At 37.6% G+C, this 13,037-nt stretch overlaps 1 protein-coding gene across 14 annotated transcripts in view; it reads right to left on the reverse strand.

Annotated features, from left to right (window-relative positions):
- PCDH15 (protocadherin related 15) overlaps positions 1–13,037 on the reverse strand; it is a 926,293-nt gene that overhangs the window by 501,705 nt on the left and 411,551 nt on the right. For all 14 annotated transcript variants that reach the window (XM_053207164.1, XM_053207165.1, XM_053207167.1 and 11 more), the window contains one exon: positions 4,145–4,300. In XM_053207164.1, coding sequence (XP_053063139.1) covers positions 4,145–4,300 — 156 coding nt within the window. The remainder of the gene's footprint in view (positions 1–4,144; positions 4,301–13,037) is intronic.

Genomic DNA, 13,037 nt, shown 5'->3' on the forward strand with positions numbered 1-13,037 from the left:
CTCCCTTTTTCTACCTACCCTCCTTCCTTTCAAGAGACTGTAAACCATCTATCTATGCAAGAGATATGCAAGGAAACATTCCTCCAGAAACTGCCAACAAATTATGTCTAATAAAACATATCATGTCAGAGCAGCTAAGTACATTTAAGATGATATGTAAGGTGATGGAAAGAACAAATTAATATTGATTTAAAAAGTGCACCATCTGTGAAGAGATCATTAAAGATCACGACAAATATAATCTCTATATAATTTGGAGATTAATTCTTCGTGGCTCAAATGTCCGCCTTGACTTGCCCTTCTTTGCTTTTAATGTCAAAAGAAATTTTTGAGGGTGTAATGCATGTGTTATTAAAGAGATCACGCCAGAAAATATTTATCTTCAAAAATCGCTTAAGGACGATCAGCAACAATTAGACTGAGCAATCTCTTCTTCAAACCCGCTAGACTAATTACTTAGTGATACTATGATTGTCCAAAATTAACTGAGTCTCCAATTACTCAGAGAGAGAAAAATACTTGCAACATCTGATGTCCTGCTCACAAACAAGGAATTATAAACTTGTAACAGTCCTTGCTTGGTATTTAGATACAGACATTAATATTTTAGTAAATTCTTGACACACATAGAAGAATATGTTTACAAAGAGTAAAAAAAGACTGACATTTAATGCATCTTTTAAGGTACTGTTTGTGATTATAATATTATAATACCATAAGTATAATCCCTGATATTTATTTTTAAAATCAGTTACATGAGAGTGGTGATAATTTTACACATAGGATGTCTATTAATAACTAGGGAAGAAATGATTGGACCAGGGACTTGGGTTTTACTCCCAAGGTTGTGACCAGTTCACCGTGTAACACAGCCAATTCTTGCTACAGACGTCTGTTCTCACGGCGAATGAGAGTGAGTCATTGGGACTTTAATTCTGGAAACTTCATTCATGAATCTGTGATAATGACTTTATACCTGTCTTTCGGATTTTAATGAAGTGCAAAATATTTTGACATCAACAATCTATTAAACTGTGAACGATTTTTAATTTTTCTGAGAAACATTTAGATCCTCCTAGTCTTAAATGCATTAACTGTATGTCTTGTACTAAAAGGAGAAATCACATGGAAAATGTCTTGCAATCTGGCGCACAGTAAAATCTACTCAGTGCAATGTAATTTAACTTAATTTCACAGGCAGTGTTGTAGTTGAAGGAGACTATGAGAGATTTATACGATATAAATGAGTGAACAGATATACACACATACATACATATGTAATATATGTACATATAACTGCACAGTGTGTGTGTGTCCAAGCAAATTATACTGAGAACTGTAGAAGATCCACTCAAATGAAGGATGAAAAAAAAATAGCTAAATTTCATGTTTTTTCCTTGTGATTATGTTTTGCGCTTTAAAGAAAATTTTGTTTTTTTCCAAGAAACTACATATATACAGGGGAACGTGGCCATCAGCTACACATGGCCTCAGAATCCAACCACAGAAGGTATGGCCAAAGTATCGCAGAGGTGGGACTGCCTCAGCAGACTTTAGGGAAATGAGTGAGAAGAACCATAAATGGCAGCTTTGCAAGGAAACCCGGGCTTCTCCAAATAACGTTTAAGATAAAAGGTTTAACTTATTGGGGCGCCTGGGTGGCTCAGTTTGTTAAGGGTCCAACTCTTGGTTTTGGCTCAGATCATGATCTCATGGTTGTGAGATTGAGCCCCACCTCGGGCTCTGTGCTTACAGTGTGGAGCCTGCTTGGGATTCTCTCTCTCTCCCTCTCTCTCTCTCTGCCCCTCCCCCACTCACATGGTCTCTGTGTCTCTCAAACATAAATAAACTTATAAAAATTTTTTAAAAAGAGAAAGGTTTAACTTTTCTGTAAATTTTTATCACTCCAACCAACGTTTATCCAGATGCTGTAGAAGTTTAGAGTTATGGAGACAGGGGTGCCTGGGTGTCTCAGTCGGTTGAACGACCAACTTCAGCTCAGGTCATGATTTCACAGTCTGTGAGTTTGAGCCCCGCGTCAGGCTCTGTGCTGACCGCTCAGAACCTGGAGCCTGCTTTGGATTCTGTGTCTCCCTCTCTCTCTGACCCTTCCCCGCTCATGCTCTCTCTCTGTCTCAGAAATAAACATTAAAAAAAAAAAAATTAGAGTTAGGGAGACAGCACAGGGGTGTACTGGAGTGATCAGGGATGACTATGGAAATAGGAAATGGTAATAGGTCTTGAGTTAAACTTTAAAAGATGGATCAAAATTGGAGGATCCTGTTATAAGTACAATGAACGGTGTGGGCAAAGCCCTGGAAAAAGAAAAGTTTGCGAGTTGCGCAGAAATTAACCTGGATGGCGATGCATTCACAACCTAATGCTAAGAATATGCAGAAAACAGGTCAGATTACAGAAGGTCTTGAAAGTCAGCCGGTGGAGACACATGACCTTTGTTCAGAAAATAATGAGAGATTTTACACAATTTCTGAATAGGGGAATAATAAGATTCAAATAGTACTTGAAAAGGTTATTTTTTCAGCAAGGCGCTGAGCAGGTTGGAGGGGTGTGGAAGCAGTCAAATCACACAAGGCACTCTGAAATGCAAGCTGAACATTGCAAATTTCCTCACAAAAAATGAAGAAAAGCCGCAGCTCCAGGAACAGTGAAATATGGTGCATGAGTGGATTTTGCGATTAGATCTGCTGTCTGAGATAATCCATCTGATACCAGTTTATTCATAAATGAAGGCAGCACTCAAAGCAAAATCTCATTCAAAGAGTATACTTCAGATGCTAAAATAACTGATCATGCAAAACAGTTAATTGCATTAATTAACATTTGTTTGTTTTAGCAAGCACCAGTTAAATAAAAGCAAAAATGTTAACACCCACTGACCAGCAAAATTGTCCTGTTAACCTTAAAAGGGCAGTTCAGGGCTTTTTTCTTTTTTGCTAATTCCACCTACAAAGTCTCACATTATAAGACACATAATTTCCTCAATTTTTTATGAATACAACAATATTGAGATAATTAAGATACATTTTAAATAATTTCAAAAAACAAGCATGTAGAGGTTAAAGGCCCACTGCTGTGCTTAACGCCCAAATTATACATTTCCTCCTATAAAGTAGGTACATAGCTTTTGAGGTTAAAACAAAATCTGGGAAGTAAAAATAATCTGCTAGAATATGGACTATTAAAAATGTGGTTCAGGGGCGCCTGGATGGTTCAGTCGGTTAAGCGTCCGACTCTGGCTCAGCTCATGATCTCATGGTTTGTGATTTCGAGCCTCACATCAGGCTCTGTGCTGACAGGTCAGAGCCTGGAGCCAGCTTTGGATTCTGTGTCCCTCTCTCTCTGTCCCTCCCCTGCTCATGCTCTCTCTCTCAAAAATAAATAAACATTAAAATTATTTTTTAAGTATGGTTCATTTTTTATGCATCTAAAGCATCTATAATAGCTGATATTAGATATTTTAGAAATATTTTCATAGTGGAGTAACAAAAAATTAACAGAGTAACCATCACTTTTTAAAAAAATAACATAAAAGGGCTTCTTGGCCCATGGATTTTGGCTCAAAGGGAAAACAAAAGAAAAAGAAATAAACAACCAAAAATCATGTTGTAGTAAAAGCAGTAATACTTAAAATTTTTAAAAATTACTTAGCATAAGAATTGAGCAGTTATTTATATTTAAATATTTGAATATGCCACAACTTTTAAAATTAAGGAAATAACTTTAAATTAAAAGAATCTTGAATAGATATTTTCTTCCAGTATTTAATTCCTGCTCCCACCTTAGAGATAATGGAAAACAAATAATCCAACAAGTTATAATGATAATAAATATCTCCTGTTAACCCTTAGTAAGCATCTATGTGGATTCTGGCATTAAATTGTCCACGATGATCAAAAATACCAATGTTTCAGTCATTATTACACACAAATCAAAATTTTTTTTGCAGCAAAATGAATCCCCGAAATCCTACTAGAAAGTCACCCAGATCTTATTTCCTCCGAAGCACTATCCTGCAAAATGTTTTTTTCTTTCTTTGTTTCAATTTCTGAACAGTTAAGCCTGCTGTAAGCATCATTTGAAAGCATCCACAGTACACAGCGACCTACGCGCAGAGGGCACTGACCTCATTCACCGCGGCATGGTAGCTGTCGCGCTTGAACGTGGGAGAGTTGTCATTGCGGTCCCTCACCACGATGCGAACCTCATGGTAGATGACGGTGCCCACCTTCTTGTTGACGCACTGCACCTGCACCACGATCGAGTGTATGTTCATCGGGGGCTGCAACGCAGAAATTGCATCCTTTTTTAAGAAAAGCAGTTGAAACTGAAGCATCTCATGATGGCCAAAACACATTTGTTCCGTAACGAAATTTTAATGTTTATGTTTGTGAGAGAGAGCGAGAGAAAGGGAGGTGTGGAGAGAGTAGCTGGGGTGGTGGGGGTGGGGTGGCACAGAGGATCCGAAGCAGGCTCCAGACTCTGAGCTGTCAGCACAGAGCCTGTCCTGGGGCTGGAACTCACATGTGAGATCATGACATGAGCTGAAGTCTGATGCTTAACCGACTGAGCCACCCAGGCGCCCCTGTTTCATAAAACTTTCTACGCTTCTTCATTTTACAATGAAGATAATTTATGAAAATTGATCCATTTTGCCCTGTTTGAGGACAAGAGAGGACAACCATGATTATTTTGCTTCTCCATTTTGTGTCTCAAAGTACAGGACCTCGGGATGCATGTTCACCATGGGAGGACGAGCGGAGAGCACAGTCACAAGACAGAGGGGGTAAAACGAATTCTGTCCAAAAGTTAAAATATCATTCATTACATGAGCTTGTGATTTATGAAAACAATGTGTTCATGATAAAATCCTCGGGCAAAAGGCGTTGTGTAACATTTGTGCTCATTTACACTTCTGCTAAAATGTGTTCATATCTGATAAAAATTAACATGTAATCAAAAGAAGAGAATCCATTCATAGTCCACCAACCATATTTACTCATTCTATACATTTAGTGTTTATTTTGCTAATCTCTCTCCAAATACAAATATACTCCTGTTCTACACACACACACACACACACACACACACACACACACACATGAATAGCATCCCAAATTTGTAAATACAGATTGACTACAGTAATTAGGTATCTACTGTAATGCTATATTATATGATTTCATATAGTTGATAGCATAATTGTCTTAGTAGAAACTTACAACAAGATGCTCTATGTTGTCCACTTTTGCCATTATAAACCATACTTCAATAAATATTCTATGCATAAGTATGTGCCAACTTGCCCCTATTTTTAATGATAAATTCCTGAAGGGGAAAAGTGTCATCCAAAGGGCAGTTATTACTCAGGTCACATGGCCAAGACCTTTCAGAACTGGGGCGCAGACCTACATCTGTTTGACCCTCGAGTCAAAGCGTTTAACACTACAAAATATTTCTTTGTGCTTTTCAAGCCTTTTTTGAGCTTATAAAGCTGTCGCACAAAATACATCATTTTATCAGAATGACATATTCTGACACGTCGTCTTCCAGCCTGCTCTCCCCTTTCAACTTTTCCCCACACTACTTATTTTCCGTACTACGTTTCTCACCCACCACTTGGCATATGACATATTTTATACATTTAGTTCTGTTGGTCCCCCTTCACTGCGCTGGCAGCTCCATAAAGCCTGGTGTGGCCTTTTGTCATGACTGAAGCTCTCCGCCCAGTAACCAGTACCGTGCCTGGAGTAGATAGCGGTGTGGACCCCCCACGTCAGACTACATGACTTCCGGCCAGTAACAGAGACCTACTAGCCGCACACTCCGTACAAAACCTCTCAGTGCTTTGATTGCTCATTTCTAAAAACAGAGATAAAATTAAAGACCGATAGGATAGGATCATTCTGAGTATCACATGAGGTTACCCTGCCCTAGGCACAGCTAGCAGATGTAAATTTTTTTTAAATGTTTTATTTATTTTTGAGACGGAGAAAGAGAGAGACAGAGCATGAGCGGGGGAGGGGCAGAGAGAGAGAGGGAGACAAAGAATCTGAAACAGGCCCCAGGCTCTGAGCTGTCAGCACAGAGCCCGATGCGGGGCTCAAACCCATGAACCATGAGATCATGACCTGAGTCGAAGCTGGATGCTTAACCAACTGAGCCACTCAGGTGCCCCAATTATCTTTTTAATTATAAAAAAAGCTAAATACCCAAGAAATCAAAAAACATGGAATTTTTAAAATATAAACTATAATTTTGGATTATGAAATAAATTATTAAATATTTGGATTGAAACCAATTTAAAGATATAGCATCACTTACTGGAAGTGAGCATAGGTTCATGCCACATTTAAAAAAAATTTTTTTAACATTTATTTATTTTTGAGACAGAGAGAGACAGAGCATGAATGGGGGAGGGTCAGAGAGAGGGAGACACAGAATCTGAAACAGGCTCCAGGCTCTGAGCTGTCAGCACAGAGCCCGATGCGGGGCTCAAACTCATGGACTGTGATATCATGACCTGAGCTGAAGTCGGGTACTTAACGGACTGAGCCACCCAGGCACCCCACATGCCACATTTCTAAGTGAGAAGAATACTGTAGAAACCGTATCTAAACTGAAGCAAACATTATTTAATCTTGAGATATTTTTACGGCAGTGTAAAAGGAAAAAAAGCATTTTAATTTGTTTGTACCAGACTGAATAAATGTACCTAGAAAGAATAAATTGAAGAATCATTAACATACGCAGGAAGGTTATCTGGTGAGTGCCATATAGCTCAGTGTTCTGATATATACCTCATTCCACTTTTAATTACTGACATAAATGAAGACATTAAGGTCATGTGTAAAAAAATCTGTGAATGCCACAAAGCTCAGAAGGATATAGCATACATTTAATGACAAAAGACAACATTCAAAATCATTTTAGTAAGACAGAATAATAGGTTACACAATGATATATTTTTATAATAATAAATTTAAATCGCCTTATTGGTATTAACCAAGTATAATAAATGGCTACACACATTAATGCGAAAATATCATTGTGAAATCTTGATGAGCGAGAGATGAGTTTTCACATCAATGCGGTCAACGGACAATGGAGCCTTGGTACAAACTTCATATTCGTTAGTAATATCGGATACAGAGATGGCCAGACTCTAGTTAGAACTATTTTATGGGCAAATAGGATGTAAAGTCTGAACACCTTGAGAACGTGTGATACAATCTGAGGATATTTAATCTAAAACACTCAAGATGCACCCCACATCTAAATGGTTGTTTTGAAAAGATATATAAGCTTATTCACTGTAGTCTCAGAGAGAAGAAATAACAACAATGAGCAAAAAAATACTACAAAGCATTTCTTTTCAATATAAGCAGAGGTTTTGTATTAATGCAAGGCAGTGCAGAATAGAAGGGACCATCTTACAAGCAAGACATCATTGAAAATAAGGAACCTCGAGGCAAAAAGATCACTTAAAAAGATTAGGTCTCTCCCTTTTTACTATCAGTTTTAAAGTGTTTTCTTCAATAGATTTTTGAGGCAAGTCCTGTGTATTTCAATTGTAAAGTAAAAACAACAACAGAAGCAAAAGAGAAAAAGCCACAAAGACAACCAAATGAAACCAAATACTTGTACTGTGTTTGCACTTGGCATCTCTTGGAAGACATTTGGGCGAATTACGTTCTTCTAAAGTTATTTATCTTCTAGAATATTACAAAAGAGCCCTACAAACCCATTTCCTCTCAGCTTCTAATGCTGTAGTGAGTGCTAGCACTGGACAGAGAGGTCACAATCTCTGCATGTAGGGAATCAAATGCACTGTGCACTGAGCCCCTACTTGTTCCCGTGAAGTGCCCATAAATTAGACGTAACCAGGTCACTCGGAACTCTTGTCACTCTCGACTCTAGCTCCCTTGCAACTGTGAGCAGCATGGATAGACCTTAGCTTGCAATAAATTCCAACCATAATGGATCATGCTGAAGGCCAGAATTCCCTGTGGCTCATATATAACACACGTTGTAATCTTGCCTTGGAATAGATTCTACTCTGCCGCATAAGAAGGTCATAAATATAGCAAGTGCAGCTCTACAAGTCAGTGAGAGTTTGGGGACCACAAAAGGCTTAGGAATCTGTTAGGGAAATTTTGGTTTATCTTTCACAACTGTTCAGCCAATTTTACCTTCCCTAATTCTCTTCAATTGCTTCATAACGAAGAAAAAAATACCTGTGTATAAATTGTTTTGGGCTAATTATTCAAAACAACTACCATTCGTATTATACCTAGACATGCCAACTATTCTCCCAGTTTAAAAATGAATGTTTAACATGATACCTGAGGGCATATTTGCACATTTTTATACATTAGTGTATATCGAGTATAAGTTTTGATATGCATAAATAAGGTTTGGGAATGATACATACCAACAGTTGATGGAGGTTAGCTTTGAAGAGTAAGGTTGAGGGTAGAAAGTAAGAAGGGAAAAATTACCAACAAATATGTATGAATTTTGTGATTTGAAAAAGACAAAAATTTAAAATTTTCTTATGAGGTGTTCAGACAATAACTTAGGATTTAACATGCAAAGTCATTTTTATAACAAATTTATTGATGTGAACATTGTTGATTGTAGCAAACATCTTACATCCAAGGGGAATTGAGTTTTCTCGAGAAACCATGTTATTTGGAAGGCTCACTGATTTAATAAGAAAACAGGTTTTTAGCAAACCTGTATAAAAGAATTGACTTTATTTCTCCTAAAGCAAAGGCCAACCTCAATCCTCATAGGAATGAATGGATTTTGTCATGCTTTTTCTTCCTATGTACTCACTACTTTCAGAAAGTGAAAAATCTTCATTATTTCACAAATAACTATAAGACAGTGAAAGGAAATAAGACACAGTATGTTTTTGAATTATTTTTAAATAATGAAAAGACTTAAAGGAAATGGCTGGCTGGAGTTATGAATTTCCCCTCACAAATAAAACTTTCATAATCATAATAAATGGTATATTGACATAATTGACTAAGGAAGAAATTACCAATTTGAAACTATAATTAGGTATAATGTAATATTAAGATAATTTTTAAAAATTTTTTAAATGTTTATTTATTTTTGACAGAGAGAGAGAGAAACAGAGCATGAGTGGGGGAGGAGAAGAGAGAGAGGGAGACACAGAATCTGAAGCAGGCTCCAGACTCTGAGCTGTCAGCACAGAGCCTGACACAGGGCTTGAACTCACAGACCGCAAGACCATGACCTGAGCTGAAGTCGGACGCTCAACCGACTGAGCCACCCAGGCGCCCCGATAAATTTTTTATAATCAACTATTAAGGGCATTCAGTTTATTGACTTGTATTTATTAAATTCAAAGTTCAGTGTGAGTTAGGATTAATATGATGTGAGGTAAGCAAATCCCATAAAATTGATGTGAGATGAAGTTAAATACAATGCAAGTCAAAGAGTTTTGAAGACTTTAGAGTTTAGAGCAAGAAATTTCATAACAGTGTAACCTTAAGAACTATGATATGTAGGGGGTGCCTGGGTGGCTCAGTTGGTTAAGCGCCTGACTCTTGATTTTGGCTCAGGTCATGATCTCACAGTTCATGAGATTGATCCCTGCATTGGGCTCTGTGCTGAGCAGGGAAACTAGTTGGAAACTTCTCTCTCTGCTCCTGCCCCACTTGTTCGTTCTCTCTCTCTCTCTCGCTCTCTCTCTCTCTCTCTCTCTCTCCCCCTAATTAAAAAAAATATACAATAAAAATTTTTAAAGGAATATTTTATGTAGGGAGTGGCATGTAAGGCATGTCTTGGTAGTAGATAACATTCAACTGATGGCCAAGGCTAAAGGTAGATTCTAATCACAGAGATAAAAGAATATCAGGGAAGGCATAATAGCAATGGAAAGTCATCTGTTGACAAGGTCAGAACTGTGTTTGAATGTAAAACAGGTTGAGTCTTGACATAGGCTGAGAGGACTATTAGGAGACTGTCCCAAAGTCCAAGTGCAAGCCATCAGGATGACTCCGTGGAAGTGAAAGCAGGTAGCTTGGTAGTCATGAGGACATTGGCTCAGGCACAGGCATGAGAGTCCATGCTCTCTGTACAGCTGTGAACTGAGAGTCTGAAAGAGGAGAAGGTAAGATGTTGGGGATTTCCACAAACATGATTTCTCTCTGGTCAAGCTATAAAAGTTTTTCCAGAGTTTTGAGATAAGTGTAATAAGACCATGCCACAATCCTATTTTTCTTTCTATTACTGTTTAGTCATTGATGCCATTATGACAATTATGCCCAACAGTGACGAGGTAATATTGGCCAAGTGAGACCATCATTTTGACTGTGATGCTCCTTCATTACTGAGACCTAATTTTCATGCCAGACAACCTGTTTTGGTTATTTTATCATTCGTGACTCTTCATTTTACACCTTCTCCTTCTCTGTCTCTCTTTTTCATGAAGGAAATCGAGGTAACTTTAGTAAACTGAAATAAAAACAGGGAATAAAAAATAATGACCATGAGGGAAAGACCTATGGACAAAGCTTAAAAATTGTCAAAAGTCATATACAATGTCATATACAAGTTTTCTAATTAAATGAAAACATTGGAGGCTGGAGAAGTTTTAAAGATTATTTTTATCCTTGGAAATTTCTGTAGGGATCATTTGTTTATTAGCTTATTTTTTTAGCATTCAATCTTAAAAATGTGCATCTATTCCTATTAAATTTTCTTTTAGTTCTAGGTGGCCATAACTGCCCAAATGTTTCCATTTGGAGATAGTTTATGGCCTCGTTGAACAAAGCACAGAAGACATGTTTTAGAATTCCTTCTCTGGAACACACACTTTCCCCTCACTACCGCGGAAGGAACAGGTGGAAGAAGGATGTACCGTGTGGCTGCGCCTGGCTCCCCCGGCTGTAACTGAGTCAAGCCTGTGAGGATTTAGATGCTCTCTCTCGTCAATTAGATAAAACACAGTAACTGTGGTCATTTTCCATTAAAAGTGTACAGGGCCTGGTGCAACAGAGCGGACGCTGGTAAGAGAAAAAGCCACATACAACCAAAGAAATGGGGTGAGAGAATTAGAAATACACAGAGGACTCTGAACTATAGGAAGAAAGAAAAACAGCACATACACAAAGAAACGTACAGATCATGTGGTCCAAGAACAAATAGTTTCCTCTGTCCCTGGCAAATTTACAATATTCAATACAATACAAAAAAAAATCAAATTATTTTTCATTTCTGTGATGTTGATATTCCTTTTTTTTTTCTTTTTAGTAGGTTTCATGTCCAACAATGAACCCGAAGCAGGGCTTGAACCCACATCCCTGACATCGAGACCTGAGTTGACTCGGGCACCTAACTAACTAAGCCACTCAGGTGCACCTATGATGTTGATATTCTCAATATTCTTCACCAATCAACTTCAGCTAATTTGAAGGCATTTTTGTGCCTTCCTTATAAGACAAAGAACTTTGAATAAAATAAGAATATTCCTATGCAAGTGTTTGTATGTTCTGGCCCTCCCAAATTCACATGTAGCAATACAAATGATCAATGTGATGGTATTAGGAGGTGGGGTCTTTGGCTCACTTGAAAGTATGCCTCAATGCAGAATTTATTCAACTTTAGGCATGATTTAACAATGGTAAACACACCTTTATTATGCTACTCATAAAATATATTTTGGGGAGGGGGTGAAGGTAAAAGGCAGAAATTCTAACAGTGGGTGAGTTTCATCATCTACTTCTTATTCCCCCTTTAACAACATTAATCAGGTGACTAGGTGATGAGATTGACACCCTTCTAACAGAGGCCTAAGACAGAGTCCTTGTCCTTTTCCACAATGTAAGAATAAAAGAAGTCTGCAACCTGGAGAGGACCTGTGCCTGACTGTGCTGGCACCTGGTTTCACACAATCAGCCTCTGGAACTGTGAGAAATAAGTTTCTGCTGTTTATAAGGTACCCAGCCTTTGGCATTTTTTACAGCAGCCCAGATGGGCTAAGACACTTAGACAAGCATCATTGTATTTGAAAAGCTCCATGGAAAAAAATCCCACTAATAAAAAATTTCCAGAGCAACTTTCCCCTAAGAAACACTAAAATGAATTCTACCCTAGTGACCATAATATGGAGCTTTGGCATTGTTAGTAGGGTCAACCCCTGATTGTGGGCTCTGTTTTGCTATTCAGAGCATCCCTACATTTTTTGTGATGATTCATTATACTCACGAAATAAACAACACAAAGACTTTTGGCAACAATCTAAGTAACTGCACGTCAGGAAACTAATCAGATGCAGGATAAGCTGTATTATATAAGAAAAAAGAAAAAAGACTTCAAAACACAGACTGTAATAAAAGACAGAGAAAGACATTAATAATGATAATGAGGTCAGTCCAACACGAGGATATGACATTTGTAAACATTTATGCACACAACATAAGAGCACCTAAATTTATAAAGTAAATATTAACAGACATAAAGGGAAAAATAGACAGCAATACAATAATGGTAGGGGACTTTAATGCCCCTCTTACATCGATGCATAGATAATTCAGACAGAGAATCATTAAGGAAATATCGGCCTTGAACGACCCATTAGACCAGATGGACTTAGACACATACAGAATCTTCTATTCAAGAGCAACAGAATATACTTCTTCTCAAGTGCACAGGGAACTTTCTCCAAGATAGATCACATGGTAAGCCATAAAACAAGCCTTAATAAATTTAAGAATATTGAAACTGTATCGTGTCCTTTCCAACCACAATGGTATAAAACTAGAAATCAATTATAAGAAGAAAACTAGAAAATTCATATACAGTGGAGATTAAACTACATGCAACTGAAAACCCAATGGACCAAAGAAAAAAATGAAAAGAGAAATAAAAAAAAATACCTTGAGACAATTGAAAGTAGAAATACAATGTCCCAAAACTGACGAGATACAGCAAAAGCAGTGCTAAAAGGGAAGTTCATAAATGCCTACATCAAAAGATAAGAA

The sequence above is a fragment of the Acinonyx jubatus genome, chromosome D2, assembly GCF_027475565.1.
Source record: "Acinonyx jubatus isolate Ajub_Pintada_27869175 chromosome D2, VMU_Ajub_asm_v1.0, whole genome shotgun sequence".
NCBI classification, from domain to species: Eukaryota; Metazoa; Chordata; class Mammalia; order Carnivora; family Felidae; genus Acinonyx; species Acinonyx jubatus.